General features: G+C 45.9%; 1 protein-coding gene across 5 annotated transcripts in view; it reads left to right on the forward strand.

Annotated features, from left to right (window-relative positions):
* TMEM232 (transmembrane protein 232) overlaps window positions 1-20,523 on the forward strand; it is a 155,385-nt gene that overhangs the window by 16,906 nt on the left and 117,956 nt on the right. The window contains exons 2-4 of one of the 5 annotated variants that reach the window (XM_025190393.3): window positions 3,371-3,434; window positions 4,436-4,568; window positions 6,947-7,100. The exons of 1 other annotated variant lie outside the window; for it this stretch is intronic. In XM_025190393.3, coding sequence (XP_025046178.2) covers window positions 6,967-7,100 — 134 coding nt within the window. In that variant the 5' untranslated portion in view covers window positions 3,371-3,434; window positions 4,436-4,568; window positions 6,947-6,966. Of the gene's footprint in view, window positions 1-3,370; window positions 3,435-4,435; window positions 4,569-6,946; window positions 7,101-19,040; window positions 19,102-20,523 lie in introns of those variants that run through there. 3 more of the 5 variants (XM_025190391.3, XM_025190398.3, XM_025190394.3) reach the window with 3 other exon arrangements.

Below are 20,523 nucleotides of genomic sequence, written 5' to 3' on the forward strand. Positions count from 1 at the left end.
TGCATTTATTTTTCCGACTTACCATTGCAGTGTAGAACTAAGCAGTTTTATAGCACCTTCTAGCCAAGGATCTCAGACTGCTTAACACATATTAATGAAAGTAGCCTCACAACATTCCAGGATAGATAAGGTAGTTTGTTGTTTGTAGGGAAAAACATGCTGCCTTGTTATTAGAAATATTATAATTGAAGCAAAATGTCTGCAGCAAATATGGTATCATATCATAGCTGTGACCAGGATTTGAAAAAAGTACTCTACACATACTAGCGTAGGGACTGAAGGCTCAATTCAATAGCCATTGAAGTTAATGGGTGTTTCCCCATTGATTTCTAGGAGCATTGGATCAGTCCTTGGGCTTTCAGCCAAGCTGAATAAAATTTTGTGCTTCTGTGATCCCAGCACCCTGCAATTTAAACAAACAAAACTGTATTTAGTTGTAATGTATTATCAACTTTCTATTTAATATATTTTTAATGTGCAAATTACAAGGATGACTTGAACAACAAAACAATTATTCACTGAATGTATTTGGTGACTGTTACTAGTTTTCATTTAATGTTTTCAGGAAAGAGTCCAGAAATGAAAGTCACTTACATTTCTTGTAGGTACTGTTGTATTGCACCCTCTCGGAGGGCAGAGGGTGGGTGGGGGAGACTCAGGGCAGTGGGTTGGAGGGTTGTGATTGGGCAGTACCTGTAAGAAATTAAGTATGGGGTGAGGTGTGGGGGGCTCAGGTCAGTGGATTATGGTGAGTGTGTGTTTGGGGGGGTCAGAGCAGGGGGTAGGGATGTGGGGGGTGCAAGAGTCAGGACAGAGGTGTAGAGGCGTAGGGCAGGGGGGATGTTGGAGTCAAGGTTGTGGGTGTGAGAAAGGGCTCAGGGAAGGGGATTGGGGATATATATGTAGGGGAGAATTCAGGGAGCAAGGGTGCTATTTAGTGAGGGCTGGGAGCTGAAGGCCCCTTCCCCCCACAAGATTCGTACCTGGACTCTGCTTGTTGTTTCCTTTCATCACTTTTCCCATACATCGTTGTCCCTGAAAATCCTGTTAGGGTAAGACAGGATACTAGAAGACAAGCTGGTGCACTTTGATGCATCTCTAAGGTAGATTATATATGGGTGCCCACCATCTGCTAATGAACACACACTGGGACAACTAAATACACTTTTCCAAGCCACAGATCTATTCCTCCTGGGGATATGAGGCAGAAAGCTGAGACTTACATCTAGGATTCTCCTGAAGATGCAGCTTGTGACTGACAACTTGTGCAAGAACAAAAGGTTCTCTGCTACATCCCTTGTTCCCACAGTCGGTCACTACTGCAGTAGCGAGCCAGCTTTAGCCCCATGTAGTTCATGCTGTAGCATCAAAACAGAATGGAGAAAAGCTGAGGTGCTGTGCTATAACATTTCCAGGCCTTGGGTTTGGGGTTGGTTTTTGTTTGTTTGTTTGTTTGAGTTTGTTTAAATGCTTCTTGACTCTATTTAATTTGTATAAGAACCTTGAAGATCAAAAGCCCTGTATAATACATAAGGATTATTTAACAGCTATTTTTGTTTCATTTTCTGTCTTTTCAAAGATTTGATTTTGAGTACATCTCACGCTGACAGCAATTTGATATAGTAATGAGTTGCCTTGACATTGTTTACCACCATAATTTGCTATAATAAGTAGCCTCAGAAGACCTGAATTGACAAATTCTCTATGTTTTTGGCATTGTAATGCAGTATCAGACAAGTGCTTTAAGAATATTTCATGAAGGCGGTTAAGTCCTTGGAGGGAAAAAAAAGAAAAGAAAAGAAAAGAAAAGCGGAGGCTGTGCAGTTGTAAAATGTTTTCCTAAACTTTAAAACATTCATAATTGTCAAAAAGACAGTTAATACAAAAAGTTAACAATTGATATTTCAGTTATTTTAAAAAAATCTATAGTTATTTTTTTAAAACACACACACATAGTTTGAAACTCAATTCAAAATAATTTTCCAAAGAAAAATGTACATTCTAGCTGAAGATTCTGTGCCAAGTTTCTGCTTAAGACCATACAAATAAGTCAGATAAAATGATAAACTCTTGATTATGTTTAACAGTCTCAGTTACAGTCTTCTGCATGAATGAGTAGATAAATTACATTTTTCTCATTTGTAAATTGTTTAGTCAATGACATTCTAAATTTCGTATATGTTGTAACAGAACATAACAGGAACCCTCTTGGCCCTGCCTCTGCTGTGCTCCAAAAACAACTCTGAAACCTTCTGGCTCAGTAGTCACTAGTGCAATTTATTTACATAGTGCCACCCCATAACCTTCTTACTGAATGTAGCTGGGAGTTTCAGCCTTGAGGGGTCCATAGCCTTTGGACCCAAAGGGCAGTATTATCACACTTCTTTTCTGGCTTCCCCCTTCAGTTCCTCCCTTTGAGAGTGTCTATAACCCCAAGCTAATCAGACTGACAATTGGCTGAGAAGAAACAATCAGCCACAAGTTTCCCCAGCCAGCTCCAATTTACCCTCTTTAACAGGAATTGGAGTGACAGAGGGCTGCCACCTTGTTGCACCTCCCTCTCCGCTTAACAAACTGCCAGCTTCATCCTTGCCCACCTCATCTTCCCTCTTTTATTGGAGGGGCCAGCATGGGGGACTTCTCCTTCTGCCTTCCGGTGACCCTTGTGGTCTTTCTTGTAGGGCTCCTGCATCCCCCACTCAGAGAAGTTACATTGCATGGAGGATGATGCTCCCATAGGTCCACTGCTGCCCAAAAGTCCTCACACCCTTTGCACCCCCACATGGGTCCTCCCTCTTTTTCTACATTCTCTTCTGGCAGGGGCTGGGGATTGGCCCCTACTTCCACATGGATACCCCGGGCCTCAAGTTCATCAAACCCACTTAGCAGGGCCTGAAACTCTTCTCCTGGGGGTCACTTTGTAGAGAGCTCCTTTGGGCCTTTTTCCTCCCTTAAAGGCCTTGGGTGTCCAGGAAGAAGTAGAGACCAACTGCCCCATCCCACCTCCTTCCTTTTCTTCATTACTCAGGCTCTGATGCCTAGGGGTCTTAACTTATAGGAGATGAGTTCCCCTCTTTACTGGAGCTTTGATATTTAGGGATTTCCAACCCCCCTCTTCAGGGGGCCTCCTCTTTTTCCCATTGTGGGCTTCTTCCTATTTCCTCCTTTCCATCTTGGGAAGTATATGGTCCCAATCTGTGCCACTAGGAAAGGCAACCCCTTCGATACCCTGACCCACTTGCACTAAAACATGCCCCAGTCTTCAAAGGGCACCTGGGCCATCAGGTACTGTTTCTTGTCCCTATAAACACATTTAATGCTCATTTTTTTGCTGGGAATCATTCAGTGTGGTTTTATCACTCCCTTTTAGATAAAGCAGCAGTCTGAGGCTGTATTCACCGGACCTCTCTAGGGTGTCCTCACCACCGTCACAGGTATGGTAGACAATTTTTGCCCATTTTCTGCCCTTCCCCCCAGCATTAGTCCAGCCACAAAATTCATCCAATCTATACTTCATGTATGGGAAGTCCTCCCTTTTGGGTCCTGGTTGCCTGCACTGCCAGCAAACAATTCGTCAGGCCCTGCAGAAGTCCTTCAGGCCTCTTCCCTTTTCCTCTCTGGGCCTTTTCTAGGTGGGGGTTTCCTGGCCTTTTCTTCTGCCTCCAACTCACTATATGGCCATCCCTCTTTCCTTGGGAACTTGCCCTCCTGCCACTGTTTCCTCTAATTTTTCCCAACCCTGAGTGGAATGAATTTTATGTACATTATTATGGAGGTGATGTGTGATACATTATATAATAACAAAATTCATATGATGGGGATAGGGCTAAGGGGTTCTAAGTGTGGGAGAGGGCTCAGGCTTGGGGCAGAGAGCTGGAGTGCTGGGTCTGGGGTGAGGCTGAGGATGAGGGGCTCAGGGCTGGATCAGAGGGTGGGGTGCAAGTGTTTCAGGAGCCCAGATGGGGGTACAAGCTCTGGAGTGGGATTGGAGATGAGAGCTTGGGGTGCAGGGGTGTGAGGACTCTAGCTGAGGGTACAGGCTAGAGGGTGGGACTGGGGTTGAAGGGTTTATGATGAAGGAGGGTACTCTGGGACTACTGTGAGGAGAGAGGCTGGGCCATCCAACCATGGCTGCGTTTGGGGCCAGCGGACAAGCCCACACATGTAAAAGGGTGTCAAGTATCAGAGGGGTAGCCATGTTAGTCTGAATCTGCAAAAGCGACGAGGAGTCCTGTGGCACCTTATAGACTAACTGAAGTGTAGGAGCATAAGCTTTCATGGGCAAAGACCCACTTCGTCAGATGCATGTCAAAGGGTGTAGCAGGGCCTCCCTTGGCCCTGATTCTACTCCAAAGACCAGTCTGAGACCTTCTGACTCAGCAGTCACCAGTCCTTTTTTCCCCCACATAGTACCATCCCACCATCTCTTCCCCAGGTATGGCTTGGGGGTTCCAGGCTGGAGGATTTCATTGACTCTGAAGTCAGGAGGTCAGATCTACCACACTCATTTCCTGATTTACTCCATTCACTTCCTCCCTCTGGAGATGTCTGCTGTCCAGGTTAATAAGGTTGGGAGCTGTTTCTCCTTTGCCCCCAGTCAGCTCCAATTACCTCCTTTAGTTGGAGCTAGAGTGACAGAGGGGTGGTCTGCTATTTCCATTGAGCACCCTGTCACAGTTATAACCCTTTTCTGTATTTGGGGAGTTTGTATATTGAAAATTTAATGTTGATTAAGTGCTGCTATTAAATCCTGTTGTTGTTTTAACAAATACAAAAAAGAAACCTACATGACAATTTAGCTAGCAGTCTTCAACTCAGCAATCTTTAGTTAAAAATCATGATTTTTTTTCTTTCTTGGTACTTATAAAAAGCAGGAGGTGGGAGTTGGAGGTGAATACATCGTAAATGGAAATTCAGTAGCTGACCAACTAAAAACCAAATGCTACTTATTTATACTGTCTATTCACCCTGCACGTACAGGAAAGTTTCAGCAGCAACTTAAGCGCTGGAACTTTAGGGTGGCCAAGCTTTTGACCAGAAGGCCGAGTCAAAAAGGGATCAGCACTTAAAGTCTGGTTGGTTGCAGAGTGCAGGCTCCCTCCCTGTCCTGGCTCTGCATTGTTCCCTGGACTTAGCTGTCATGTTCCTGCATCTCCTCAGCACATGGGCAAGGAGGAGGTGGGGGACTCTGTGCACTGTCCCCCTGAGCACCCATTCCACAACTCCTATTGGCCAGGAAACAATGGGAGCTGCAGGAGCAGTGCCTGTGGGTGCAAGTAGCAAAGGTGAGCCTCCTTGGTCCCCTGCCTAGGAGCCACAGGACCTGCCGGCCTTTTTCACCTAGGTGTGAATAAGAATTTCTACCAGTATGGATTTGCCAAATATTAACAGGGCATAGCTGATTTTTTATCCGTATGTAACTGTACTACAACAGAGATAGGCCAGAAGAGGGCTGTATTTCTCCTTGTATTCCTCGAAACTTTCATTATGCTCAATCCTCACAAGATTTTCAGGTTTCTGTTTTTAGCTGCAGTCTTAATTCCCACCTCCACTCACCACTTGTGAGTCATTTGCTGGCTTGTCCTTCTCCACAGACTCTGAGCTGTAATCTACTACCAGCCATGGTAGCTTTCTTCCAACGATAGAATGCATCCCTTCTGCTTCTGAGCACAATTTGTAACTCATTAGTTGCCTGCTCTTCCTGATTATGTTGAAGTGTCTTTCCTGAAATCTAGACTGAATTTGGCCTAAGTTGTTTGTGGCTATATGCTATACACGTATCTTTAGAATGAACAAAACAAAGTCCACTGAGATAAAAAACTGCATTAGAATATTGTTAATTGTCTGACTTAAATTGATAAAGCTATACAAAAAAATCAGTGTTAAATCTATAGATAGGTTAGAGGTAATTCTTCATCGGAGACTACCTGTATCTTGCTGGCTAGTGGGTGCTATTTTATACATTGAGCATGATTTGGTAAAAAAATATGCTTTTAAAGTGTTGCATTTGATGTAAGTCAGATACATTTTTGCTCAATCAGGCCCCAAATGGTCTGAGAACTTCAGATACAGCAGAGATAAAAGCTGAAAACATTTTTATGTCAGAGTTTCATACTTCTTGAATGTTCTGTCTTCCATTAATTCAGTATAGCTCCATGTATGAATCAGTTTAGTAGGCTTAACAAGTGAGACTTCTGTATTATCTTCATCAGTATCTATGATTAGTAAAACCACACATTCAATAGGCATTTGTGTTCGATGCATATGAATAAATCTCTATGGTCACAACTTCAAAAACTACCTAAAAAATTGCATTTTCATTTGTCTAGGTATAATAATTTGCAGCCACAAAGTATATAGTATTTGTGCATGCAAATGAGATTTGCCAGATTTGCCTGCACACATTTTATCTCTTGGGTTTCAAATGATTGTGTGTATGTTTTGAGTATGAGTTTAGGAACCAGAACAAGGCTTATTTGCAAATTTGATCTTTAAAGTCACATTAACCACAGTAAAGTTCATTGGTTCATTCAAATGTGCAATAAATAAATAGATTATTCTACTTAGCTACACCCGGTGACCTGTTTTAATCAACCCCCCTTCCTCATAGCATGATAGTTTGCACTTACTGGGTATAGCACTTTCCATCCAAGAGTCTCACATACTTAACTAGTATAGCTAACAGTTTCATCCTTTGAACACCCCGCTCCATCTGCGAATTAGACAAATGCTGTTAATCTCCTTTTACAGATGAGGAATCTACAGGACAGAGAGTTGAAACAACTTGCCTGAAGTCATTCATGACTGCCTTGTTATGGCAGTCTTCACATATGTCTTCACATATCAATAGGGAATAGCTGTTTCTCTTACTAGTGGAGGATACAATAAAAAAATTCTAATTCAGTGGATTGTAACATATTCTGTATTTGTTTTGTCTGATTTTTAGATTGATTATAGCATAAGAAGATGCCAATCTTTAAAGTGCCAGTGATACACAGATTTGGAATATTATCTAATAGACAACATAAAGAACTCCAAAAGGAATTTTTGAGAAAATATTTTCCAAGTCATTCATACGAAATCCGCCATGACAAGCCTCTGTAAGTGCAATTTAAATAGAAACCCTAACATCACTTTATTATGTATAGTAGAACAGTGTGTGGTCAAAGGCTAAGTTTCCAATTCCATGGATCATTAACTTCCTGTGCAGAGTTCTTGAGTTGACTAACACCTTCTTATCTATAAAGCCATTCAGCTCTGGAAGTGCATAGGACTTGAAAACAAATAGTTTATTCCCACTAAGAGCAGCAAACTAATGGCATCTGTCAGGTACACCAGAGGCATTTCATGGAAAGCTGCTCCCATCATCCCTTTCGCCTCAACCAAATGCTTGGGGAATATGGATGTTTGATTTCAAAACCTAAAATTGGCTTATTACAGATGACATTGGTCCAACATTTGGAAATAAGTTAGGCATATAACTGGTGTTTAACTCAGTTAACATGTTGTAGTTTGACTGTTACATTGGGGAAGCACAATACTTGTGCACATGCATGTACACATGGGTTCACTCAAGCCAGTTCCATTGGCTCTCTCTTCCTGCCTGGAGTGGTACTTGGGCTGCTGGTTCTGGGGAGGGGAGTGGGCCGGTTTAACTGAGAAGCCCCAGCTGCTGCTGACAGCCATTCTGGCATTGGATGCTGCAGCAATGTCACTGCTCTGTTGCTACTGTAGCTGCTTCCCTTTTGGGGATGCTGCTGCTGCCGCCAAGGAAATTCCATGATCTAAGATCTTGCTTCCCCCTCCCCCCCTCCATTCTTATACCTTTCCTCATTCCTGCTCCCAGCTGTCCCCGATCCATCCCACTGTCTCTTCCCCCTAGTATTCTTCTCCCAGCCCCTGCTTGTCCTGTCCCTCCCCCTGGGCACTACTGTTGTACAGGAAATCTAAAGTGTGTGTATGTGTGGGGCGGGGAGGAATTACAGTGTAAGAAGGAGAGTTCCTTCTTGGGCAGGATGAGTAGACTAAGCCCTACAGGGCAGATGAGTGCTTGCAGAAATGGGTGGGAGGTGACATGTGGCATCCCCATGCCTCATCTCTGTTAGGGAGGCAGTGCCCTCATGTGCACCCCACAACTATGCCCATGGTGTTTTATTATTTATATAAAGGCACCAGGTCTGATTAGCATATATGCTTATAATGCAAATAGCTTGCTCCAACACAAAGCATGTTCAGTAGACTAAAGTCTACGGCCAAGATTCCTAGCTATTGTGACTTACTTTAACAGTATGGAAGACTGGACACATGAATGCAGTTAATGGTCTGAGCTCACTTAAGGCCACATCTTTAGCAGATATCAATTGACACAGCTCTCTTGAGAAATATCCAAGATCTTACAATATTCAGAAGATCTTGAAATCAAGCATTCTTTGAATCCAAGGCCAGATAATTCTTTGATTATCTAGTCTGATCTCCTATTTAACATAGGGCGTAGAACTTCTCTCAAAACAATTTAGCTTGAGCTTGAACATACCTTGTAAAAAACATTCAGTCTTGATTTAAAAATGACCAGGGATGCATAAACCACCTGGATGCTTGATAAACTCTTCCAGTAATTAGTTATCCTCATGGTTAAACAAGTATTCCTTATTTCCAATCTGAATTTGTCTCGCCCGTGGACTATGTTATGTGAACATATATGAAGATCCCATTAGCAAATATTTGTTCCTCAGTGGGTACTTTTGTACTGTGTCAACCCTTAACCCAAGAGTGGGGAACCTCAGGCCCAGGGGCCAGATGCGGACCCCGGGTTCCTGGATCTGGCCCCCAAGGCTCAGGGCTTCCCCTCCTCAGCATTGGGGAGCCTGTGCCTACTGTGGGACTGGAGCACACAAAATCTATTAGCCTGGGCCCCACTAGGCTCTGGTATGTGAAGGGAATGTGGAGAGTGTCTTTCTCCTTCTCAGTAGGGGCCCATGACAGGGTAAGTGTTTGGGGTTTTGTTTTTTGTTTTTTGGCTTCTCACTTGTGTGCAGCCCCCCAACTAATTTTTCTGCGGGTCAGCAGCCACCAACCCAAAAAAGGTCCCACATCCCTGCCTTCACCTGTTCTTTGTTAGACTAGGAACTCTGCCTATTTAGTTTATTGCTATAAGGGACGTATTCTAATCCTTTAACTCAGGGGTTCTCAAACTTTGTGATACTGTGACCTCCCTCTAAGTTGCTCGCGACCCCTCCAGGGGTCGGGACCCATAGTTTGAGAAATGCAGCTTTAACGGATTTTGTGGCTCCTCTCTCGGCCCTCTCCAATTTATTAATACCTTGAATTGTGAACCCCAAAACTGGGCACAGTATTCATGATAGGCTCTAGCTTTCTCAGACATTTTTGGATTTTTTCTGCTAGATAAAGCCACAGCTCAACCACCAAAAACTTGAAAAAAAAACCTACATTGATCCCACAGATCAATCGTCTCCATTTTAATTTGAACCTTCCTACAGTTTCTTTTTGTTCTAGTGAAAATTTCAGAAATTTAGGATCTCAGATAAAATATGTTCAGTTTGCAATCAGAAAGGAAACAGCTTGAAGGGCATAATCCTTAAATCAAAGGTCTATAGTATAATAAAAAGTTAAGATATTAGATATATCCACATGTTCCCTTAAAAAAAAACTACTTGAAAACCTTTTCCAACTGTCAGGTCCATTGATTTGCATCTTGTACTTTTTATGAACATATTTACAATTTCTGTAATGCAGGGGTTGAATGACAGTAATGAAAAGCAAATTTGCTCTACAAAAATGATATTTGTGTTACGTGTTTTGACTTTTTCCATGAATCGGATTTGTAACTGCGGTAAAGATTTCTATGGCGACACTCCGTGAGAAATAAATCTGCTTGGGAACATATTGACCAGACAGCAGGCTACTGCTTGTAGTTCACTTACTGCTTGTAGGACAACTGGTTCTGCCAGTTAACTCAGAAATAAAATAATACAAGACTTCAGAAAAATATTGTGCCTGTGGTGATGTGTATTTCACTCTTCAGCTGTATCTGTGTGCAAAGTATTTTGTGTGGAGACATGACACCAGAGTCCATCTTCTAGGGAAATATCTACTGCTATATCCTAATCAGCAGATGATCACCTTGGCACCTCACAGTAAATGTTGAAAATGCTATAACTACAGCAAAAAAATGGCTCGGACAAAAAATGTTTAATGTCATTTTGAAAGAATGACTGACACCTTTTGGAACTTGTCTCTATTCTTATTCCATAATAGATGGTGTTCCTCCAGGAGTTCTGAGAAACTTATGAATGGATTATCTGAATTTCTAGAAAACAAAGTATTCTTTAATTTAAATTAGCAGAAAGTAATTAGAAGACCAGACTCTAGCAAATATGGTAGCCATCATTTTTTTAAAAAAAGCTTAGAGTTAGATCTGAGAATTTTAGATCAGAGAGTCCTTCCTTCAGTACCAGGTAAATTGGTTGACACAGTGAGTAGTGAAAATGTAGATGGATCTGTGTTCCATTCATGTTACAGGTACCAGCTTGACCTTAGAAAAAGAGAGGAAAGGAGAATAACTATTGGCTTTAGTGACTCTACACAAGTGAGCAAAGAGGTCAGGATTTGTCCCAAGAGAATGAAGAAAGTGGAGTGTGGAAAAAAAGGAGAAAGTAACAGATACAGAAAGATTAATAATGGAGAGCAATAGATACATTGGATGGATGCAGGGCTGGTGACTGACTTTGCCAGGCCCTATGCAAGTTGGGGGCAGGGCAAGCTCCAGTCCCCTCCAGGAAGGACAGGGCCTCAGAAGAAAGTCACAGGGCTGGAGGCTAGCTTCCCGCACCCAGCCCTCAGCACTGGACTCCACTGCATGGGGCTCTGGTAGTGATTTAAAGAGTTCAGGGGCACCAGCTACTGCTGTTGCCATGGTAGTGATAGTGGCAGCCCAGAGCCACAGGCCCTTATAAATCACTGAGCCCTGGTACAGCTACTGTTTTTGCCCTTGCCTGTGGGTTGCCCTGGATGAAAGAACTAGCTACAAGAGGGAACAAAATACAGAGAAAAAAAGATGGGCACAAACAGTACTAGGATCCTAACTTGTAATATAATTTTTCCTTAATTATGTGGACAAACAATATGTAGATATTTGGTAAACCACAGGAGTAACAGAAAATAAATATTTTTTAATCACCAATGTTTCTCAGTTTCCTGATCATGAGGGTTAGCCAGCAACTCCTCAGAATCACCTTCCAGAATTTGATCTTTTCCCTCAGCTAAAACTCCACTCTGGTCAGCCATTCCAGACTGTTCAGGTATGTCTACACTACAGCGCTAATTCGAACTAACTTATTTCGAATTACAGGCAGTCCCCGACTTACGCGGATCCGACTTATGTCGGATCCGCACTTACAAACGGGGCTTTCTCGCCCCGGAGGTCGGGGCGAGAAAGCCCCGTTTGTAAGCTGCTCCGGTGCCCCTGGTCTGCTGGAGACCGTCTCCAGCAGACCAGGGGCACCGGGCGGGTTCCCGCGCTTCTGAGGCTTTGCCAGAGCAAAGCCTCAGAGGCGCGGGGGAACCGCCGCTGCTGCCGCTTCAGTCTGGGTGCCTGTGGTTTGCTGGGGACGGTCCCCAGCAGACCACAGGCACCCAGACTGAAGCAGCAGCAGCGGCGGTTCCCCGCGCCTCTGAGGCTTTGCTCTGGGACCGTGCCTGGGACCGTCCGGGTGCCTGGGACCGTCCCCAGCAGACCACAGGCACCCGGACTGAAGCCGCAGCCGCGGGAGGGTCCCGCACCTCTGAGGCTTTGCTCTGGCCAAAGCAAAGCCTCAGAGGCGCGGCACCCCGCTGCCGCTGTGGCTCTGCTCCCCGTGTCCCTGGTCTGCTGGGGGGGGGGTCGCAGCTAGTGGGGGGGTCGCAGACCAGGCTTTTGTTTTGGACTCTGGGGCAGAGCAGCTGGGGCGCTGCCGATTGGTCCTGCAGCGCCCGCTCTGGGCACTACTAGACCAACCCGGCAGCACCCCAGCTGCTCTGCCCCAGGTCCTGATTCAGCCGCTGCTGGTCAGTTTCAGCAGCGGCTGAATCAGGACGCCTGGGGCAGAGCAGATGGGGTGCTGCTGGGTTGGTCCCAGCGCTACTGGAGCAACCCAGCAGCACCCCAGCTGCTCTGCCCCAGGCGTCCCCAAGTCAGCTTCTGCTGAAACTGACCAGCGCTGACTACAGGAAGCCCCAGGCAGAGTTGCTCTGCCCCGGGCTTCCTGGAATCAGCTGCTGATCAGTTTCAGCAGCAGCTGACTTGGGGACGCCTGGGGTTCTTAAGTTGATTCTGTATGTAAGTCAGAACTGGCTGTCAGTTTCAGCAGTGTCTGAATCTGGACGCCAGTTCCGACTTACATACAGATTCAACTTAAGAACAAACCTACAGTCCCTATCTTGTACGTAACCCGGGGACTGCCTGTAGTTAATTTGAAATAAGCTAATTTGAAATAACACATCTAGACCCAAAAACTAATTCAAATTAGCATTTTGCTAATTCGAAATAGCGCGTCCACACTGATTGGACGCTGGGTCATATTTAAGGGCAGCTGAAACCGGTTCTGGCAGGGGATCAGGTCAGTAGTTGCTATGCGTGGCTGCTGTCTGAGGCTATCTGAAGCTCGTGCTTAAAGGGACCCCTTGGATAGCCAGTTCTCAGCTTTTCCGCTTGCTTGCCTACCTTGCTTGCACATCCCCATCCATGCCCCGGAACAGCAGGCCTCCCAGTACGTCAACCGAAAGGGGTACTTTCTCCATCCTCCTGCAGGCCATGTGTGACCACCGGGGCCAGTTCATGGACATTAATGTGGGCTGGTCCGGCAAGGCACACAACGCACGGGTGTACCGGAACTCCTCTGTGTGCCAGAGGCTGCAGGCCGGGACCTTCTTCCCTGACCACACAATTTGTTTGAGCGAAAGGGGGAGGCTTTCCTGCCAGCCTGGATGGCTGAGGCTGAGTGCATGGCTGGCCACTACGCTCAGCCCCGCACCGCTGCCGTCCAGAAAGCCCAGCGGGGGGGCGTCCGGATCTGGGAAGCCCTGAGGGAGAGCTTCCAAGTGGAGGAGGAGGACTCAACTCTCCCTGCATGCCCCACTGGGGCCTTCTTTCACCCTTCCCTCCTTCCCCCCTTCCCCTTTCCCCTCTCTACCCCCATTCCTAATGTCAAATAAAGACACCTGTTTTGACAACCAAAATCTCTTTTTATTTTACATAACTGGGGTGGGGGAGGGTGGAGTAAAGGTGGGAGAGGGGAGGGGAAACCTGGGAGGAGGGAGCTGGAAAAGGGTTGGAAGGGGAGGAAGGGAAGGGAAAGCTCAGGCTTGGGGGTCCTTCTGGCTCTCCCGTCTCACAGCACTGCGGGTGCGGTGTCGGGGGGGAGTGGGTGTGGAGAGTGGGGCAGGAGGGAAAGGGGGTGCGGAGGAAGAGGGAGGGGAAGCAGGGGTGGGAGGAGGAGCGAGAGCTGGGACGGCCGCAGGGGCTGGTGCAGGAGGAGGCAGGAACCTGTCCACCAAGGTCTGGAGGTGGCCTCTGAGGGCACGGCCCTGCTCCTCCAACGCCTCCAAACTCCGCTGCCGCAGCCGCAAATCCTCCCGGACCCAGTGGTCCTGGGTGTGGAGCTGGTGCTCCAGGAGCCGCAGGTGCCACCGCTGGTACTCCTCCTGGTTCCTGGCACGCCTGCTGGCCTGGGTGCAGGTGGCTGTTGCAGGCAGGGTGGTGCGCCCTGCAGTCCCATGTGCTGTGGCAGTGGTGAAACAAGAGCAGTGGTCAATTCTCCCTGGGGACAAGGTGGGTGAAACCCAGCCCCCCTCTGCAACGCCAGGGCCCCTGCATGATATCCAGCTGCTGCTCCATGGTGGGCAAGGCTCAGGCGCACGGTCCCTGGGATCCCTCTCCCCCCACCTTCCCGTACACATAAGGGGAGCATGATGGTACTCACATGTGGAGCCCTCCTCGGCCTCGAATGACACAGCCGATGTGCTCTGTGGGATGCCTCAGGGGTCCTGGGTCCTGGGCAGGCTCCCTGCAGGCTCCTGGCTCTTGACGTCCTCCTCCTCCTCCTCAGTGTCAGGGACGGGTCCCTCTGCCCTGGGGTCGATCGCCACCAGGGGGGCATGGACGGCGTGAGCCCCCAGGATGCGGTCCAGGGCCTCAAAGTGGGGGCAGGTCTCTGGGTCGGCCCCTGGCTGGCAGGCCCTGGAGTAGGACTGCCGCAGGTCCTTGATTTTGCAGCGGACCTGCTCCCGGGTCCGCATGTGGCCTCTGGTGGCCAGGCTGTCAGCCATGCGGCTGTATATGGCTGTGTTCCTGTGGCTAGTGCAGAGATCGTGGACGTTGGAGGTCTCCCCCCAAACCTCGATGAGGTCCACAATCTCCGCACTTGACCAGGCGGGCGCCCACCTCTTGCGGCCCCTCCTGGGAGCCACCAGCCTGGTCCCCGGAAGAGGGGGAGGGCTGGGTGGCAGCGGGTGGCTGGCTCATCCCGTGCCAGGTGCAGGGTCTGCTGACTGGGTGCCAGACGGTGGCCCTTTAAGGGCTCCGGGGCCGGAAGGGGGGGCAGAAGAGTTTTCCTGGTTTGGCCAGAGTGGCCACCAGGGAAAGTTGGGTAGGGCTAGCCCCCCTCTAGTTCGAATTAAGTGACTACACAGCCCTTAATTCGAACTACTTAATTCGAACTAGGCATTAGTCCTCGTAGAATGAGGTTTACCTAGTTCGAATTAAGCGCTCCGCTAGTTCAAATTAAGTTCAAACTAGCGGTTTGTTTGTGTAGCGCCTATTAAAGTTAATTAGAACCAACGTCTGTTAGTTCGAATTAACTTTGTAGTGTAGACATACCCCAGATATGGCCTCACCAGAGCTGAATAAAGGAGAACAATCACTTCTCTGGATCTGCTGGCAATGCTCCTCCTAATGTACCCTAATATGGCATTAGTCTTCTTGGCTATAAGGGGACACTGTTGACTCATATCCAGCTTCTCATCCACGGTAATCCCCAGGTCCTTTTCTGCAGAACTACTACTTAGTCATTTGGTCCCCAGCCTGCAAAAATACTTGGGATTCTTTCGTCCCAAGTGTAGGACTCTACACTTGTCCTTTTTGAACCTCAGATTTCTTTTGGCCCAATCCTCTAATCTGTCCAGGTCACTCTGGACTCTATCCCTGCCCTCCAATGTATCTACCTCTTCCCCTAGCTTAGTGTTATCTGCGAACTTGCTGAGGGTGCAATCCATCCCCTCATCCAGGTCATTAATAAAGATGTTGAACAAAACCAGTCCAAGAACAGATCCTTGGGGCACTCTGCTAGAAACCGATCGCCAACCTGACATTGAGCCATTGATCACTACTAGTTGGGCCCAACAGTCTAGCAGCTTTCTATCAATCTTACAGTCCATTTATCCAATCCATATTCCCTTAACTTGCTGACAAGAATATTGTGGGAGACCGTATCAAAAGCTCTGCTAAAGTCAAGGTATATCACATCCACTGACTTTCCCATATCATCAGAGCCAGTTACCTCATCTCAGAAGCTGATCAGTTTGGTCAGGCACAACTTGCGCTTTGCGAATCCATGTTGATGATTCCTGATCACTTTCCCCTCTTCCAAGTGCTTCAAAATGGATTCCTTGAGAATCCCTTCCATGATTTTTCTGGGGACTGAGATAAGACTGGTCTGTAGTTCCCTGGATTGTCCTTCTTCTCTTTTTTAAAGATGGACACTACATTTGCCTTTTTCCAATCATCCGGGATCTCTCCCAATCTCCACGTGTTTTCAAAGATAATGGCCAAAGGCTCTGCAATGACATTTGCCAACTCCCTCGGTACCCTTGGATGCATTACATCCGGGCCCATGGATTTCTGTATGTCTAGCTTTTCTAAATAGTTCCTAACTTGTTCTTTCCTCACCAAGGGCTTTCCACCTCTTTCCCATACTGCGTTGCCTAGTGCATTTGTCTGAGAGCTGCCCCTGTCTGTGAAGACAGAGGCAAGGAAAACATTGAGTACTTCAGCTTTTCTCACATCATTTGTCACTAGGGGTATGTCTAGACTGCATCCCTCTGTCGGCAGAAGGATACAGATTAGGCAGGTTGACATTGCAAATGAGGCAGGGATTTAAATATCCCGTGCCTAATTTGCATAAAAATGGCCACCGCGTTTTGCTGACTCAACACTTTGTCAGCAAAAAGCAGCAGTCTAGAGGGGGATCTGTCGAGAAAGAAAGCCTTTTTCCACAGATCCCTTATGCCTCCTGCAAGGAGGTTTATAGGATCTGTAAAACATCTCCAAGATGTTCTTTCCTCTTGTGGTGAATCCCATCTCTTCCTAAGAATCCTTGTGCCCAGAACAGAGTCCCATGGTCTTAGAAACCAAAGCCCTCTCTCCAGCCAAACACAAGCTTAGCACACAGCAAGAAAACCACAAACACAACACACGCTACAGAAAGTGAGTTCCTTCAAGGGTCCTGTATCAGCTTCCTCCTTTATCTGGAGAACTCCCTCTCCAAACTCCCTGTTAACAGCCCCTATTCTCTTAGTTGGTCCTTGAACTGGTTAAAGAACAGAGGTGGTTAGTAATGTTTTGCGGACTAGCTGCTTAATGTTTTTTTCTCTTTATAATACTCTGTCGCTAGACTCTAAATGCCTATATTTATAAAGACTTCCTTTTTGCTCCAGTCAGCTATTGGCTAAAAATAACTATCTTACTTCACCATTAAATATTCAAGATGAGCTATGGCAGACTGTAAGAAGCATTCAATTAAGCAGTTCAACTTCTACACACAAGGTTACAAATGAGCAGTCTTCTATCTTTTCAATAATGCATCACAGACGGGTTGGCAGTTATTATGTGTAAAATAATTGATAAAGCATAAGTTATTTGTAAAATACATACCAGAAATAGAAAAGCAGATCAGAGTTGTCTTGGGACTTTCCTCTGACTTTGAGTAAAATGTAATGCATACCATTTTTCTACTGCTTAAGGAAAGCTGAAATGCTATGTCTAATCTCACAGTACTTTCCATTTCTGATGTGTGTTGTGTATCACAGAATATCAGTAGCAGTAAGGAGCCGTTCAACTACAGGCTGAGCAAGTGCAGAATGGTGATAGAATGTGCTTTTGGACATTAAGGTTTTGCAGTTTATAGACTTCAGCAAAAGTAACATTCCCACCGTTGTGGCAACTTGCTGTGTGCTCCATAATATCTGTGAAAGTGTTGTCAATTCACTATTTCCAAGCATACCTATTGTCAGACTCACCAACAGGAATTCCAGTCCCCAGGACTGTACAATCAATGGCCTCCCTGCTCTGTCTCCCTCATTTGGATGGAACCACAACCTCCCTCCCACTCCCAGAGTAATCCCAAGCACCACCCCTCAACCAGTGGACAGCCTCCACATCAACCATCCCCTACCTGGCCAGAGGTACCTCTCTCCCCCATCTATTCAGAGGATCCCTGTGCCAACAGCAGTCGCGTCCCCCCATCTGCCCAGAGGAACCCCATGCCAGCTGCAGCTGCATCTCCCCTCCCATCCGATCCCCATGTAACCAATGGTATTTCATAGAACCATAGAACTGGAAGGAACATCTAGAGATCATCAAGTCCTGTCCTCTGCACTCATGGCAGGACCAAGCACCATCTAAATCATCCCGAGAGGTGTTTGTGTAACATGCTCTTAAAAATGTCTAGTGATGGAGATTCTACAACCTCCCTAAATTTTTTAAATTTCAGGAATAAGACTTCATTATTTTAGGATTTTTATGTGTCACGGAATGTTTAACATAAAGAGGAGAACATTATGGGTACGTCTAGACTACATGCCTCTGTCGCCAGAGGCATGTAGATTAGGCTACCAGACATAGTAAAATGAAGCGGCGATTTAAATAATCACCGCTTCATTTAAATTTACATGGCTGCCATGCTGAGCCGACAAACAGCTGATCAGCTGTTTGTCGGCTCAGCATGATAGTCTGGATGCGCGGGTGTCAACATCAAAGGTATTTGTCGACCACCCAGGTAAGCCTCCTGGGATGAGGTTTACCTGGGTGGTCGACAAACACCTTTGATGTCGCCACCCGCGCGTCCAGACTATCGTACTGAGCCGATAAACAGCTGATCAGCTGTTTGTCGGCTCAGCGTGGCAGCCATGTAAATTTAAATGAAGCGGTGATTATTTAAATCGCCGCTTCATTTTACTATGTCTGGTAGCCTAATCTACATGCCTCTGGCGACAGAGGCATGTAGTCTAGACGTACCCTTAGGCTACGGCTGCATTACGAACTTTTTCCGGAAGAGGAAATGCAAATGGAGAAGAGGTTTTTGCACAAAAAAGCGGTGTAGATGGTGCCTTTTTGCGCAAAACCTCCCTTTTGCGCAAGATCTCTTCTTCCTCAAAAATTGGATCACATCTACATAACATCTACACAGCGCTGTTGTTTGCACAAAAACCTCTTCCGCAAAAAGGATCAGAAGAGAATATGCAAATGAGAGTGTGAGATATGCAAATGAGCGCTCCATTTGCATTTCCTCTTCCAGAAAAAGTTTGTAGTGTAGCCGTAGCCAAAATGTTTTGTATCAGCAACCAATCAGAAACTGGCTTCAACATAAGTTTCCCTGGCATGAGACTAGACACCCACAAGGTTGAGGTAGGAGAAAGTGAACAAACAAAACCAGTTTGGTTTGCATTCCAAACAGGAAAATAATTCTCAGACTGATTTAATGTGTAATTGGAAAAAGAGGAGACAGAAGTTCAGAGCAAAGTACTGTCAAAGAAAACACTATGAGGCAAGTAGCCATAAAAGGGTTGGGTCAGTGTATCACATGGCAGTGTTTCTTATTTTTACATTAGGCAAACAGGCTTTCTGGAGAACTAACAGAAATCAGTGTGTTCCAGAATCACAGCTGTGTTTGAAATGTCATCATTTTAGAAATTAAGAAATGTTGTTTAACATCAAGCTTTTTCTTCTTCAGCTTATAAGTTTCTTTTCTTCTATAAATTCCTCCTCTTAGGTAGAGACTAAAAGAAATTCAGACTATCAGGAAGCAAATTTTTGTGAAATATACAACGAGGGTCAGTTTCCTTTTGCCTCCCTTACTCTACTTTGACCTTTTGACATAGGAGTCCTGCTGAAAGAAGTTGTCTTACATTTTTAAGAATCAATTAATCACATCAGCTTAGAATACTAAATACACACTGGGGTTAAAAAAATTAGAAAATTTTATATTAGCAACTTTCATGGGATATTTTCAACAATGTACAATCCAGATCTGCATACCGGTAAGCCAGTTTTAATTCTGTTTCCAACCTCTCGACTACCAAGCCCTCATGCTGAAACAATACAGCAGTGAGCGGCAGTATGAAAGCCAAAACAACCTGCAGGCTTTCAAACTGCTACACCTCAGCATCCAGCTACAATAAACTCTGATGAAGCCCCACACATAGAAGAAGTGGAGCTGGGGTCTACCCTCCCTCATGGGGGACTCCACCCACCAACCATGTGCCTGTGCCAGTGGTCTACACAGGCAATTTAAGAGTCTAGTAGGGGTCCTGGTTGCTGCTACCATGGTAGTGGCTGGAGACCCCAGGCCCCTTTAAATTGTCTAGGTCCCTAGGCAATTTCCCTTTTCCTCCCCAACCCCCTGCTTTTGACATGCCTGCCTACTGCTGATTGCCAAGGCACTGAGTACTCTACATAAGCTCAGTGTGAGTTCTGAGGCATACTGGAAATGGTACAGCAGTTTCACTGAAATTAAAAATTGAGGCTCTAATTGTATCACATTAAAAAAAAAAAAGAATACTGCACTGGATGTGGTATGCCTTGTGTGATTTCATGGGAGGTTAAATTGTGATTTCTTTTGCTGTTACTACATTTAAAATATGGATTGTCATGCAGAATTGTGTATTGACAATGTACAGCTATACTGTAGAGCTATATCTATACTGCAGGCTTCTTGTGCAAGAACGGCCATTCTTGCACAAAAACTTGCGAAGCACCCACACTACAAGCCTGTTCTTGCACAAGAAAGTTTGCATTAGATCATCAGAAGAGAAGAATAAGCTCTTGCGCAAAAAGGCAGTGTGGACGGGAACAGGGGTTTCTTGCACAGGCAACCCCTATGGCTAAAATGTCCATCAGAGCTTTCTTGCGCAAGAGAGCATCCACACTGCCATGGACACTCTTTCACAAAAGCACATGGCAGTGTGGATGTACTCTTGCACAAGAAGTTTTGTGCAAGAAGCCTGCAGTTTAGACATAGCCTAGAAATTGTTACGGTAGGAAGCCTGGGTTGTGGTAGTTGGGAAGAGGTCAGCTGTGGCAGAGTAGGCAGTCTGAGATTGGTGAAGGTGTCTATTAGTGGGTGCTTGGTAAACTGATCAGCACTGAAGTAGTTATAATGCTGTAATCTAAATTGTCCTTGGTCACTTTCAAAATAAAAATCCTAGCAAATGAAAAGGACAGGCCATACCTCTTTCAGAGCTATTGTTTTGGTT

This window comes from Pelodiscus sinensis, chromosome 6 (assembly GCF_052426305.1).
Source record: "Pelodiscus sinensis isolate ZL-2025 chromosome 6, ASM5242630v1, whole genome shotgun sequence".
Lineage (NCBI taxonomy): Eukaryota > Metazoa > Chordata > Testudines > Trionychidae > Pelodiscus > Pelodiscus sinensis.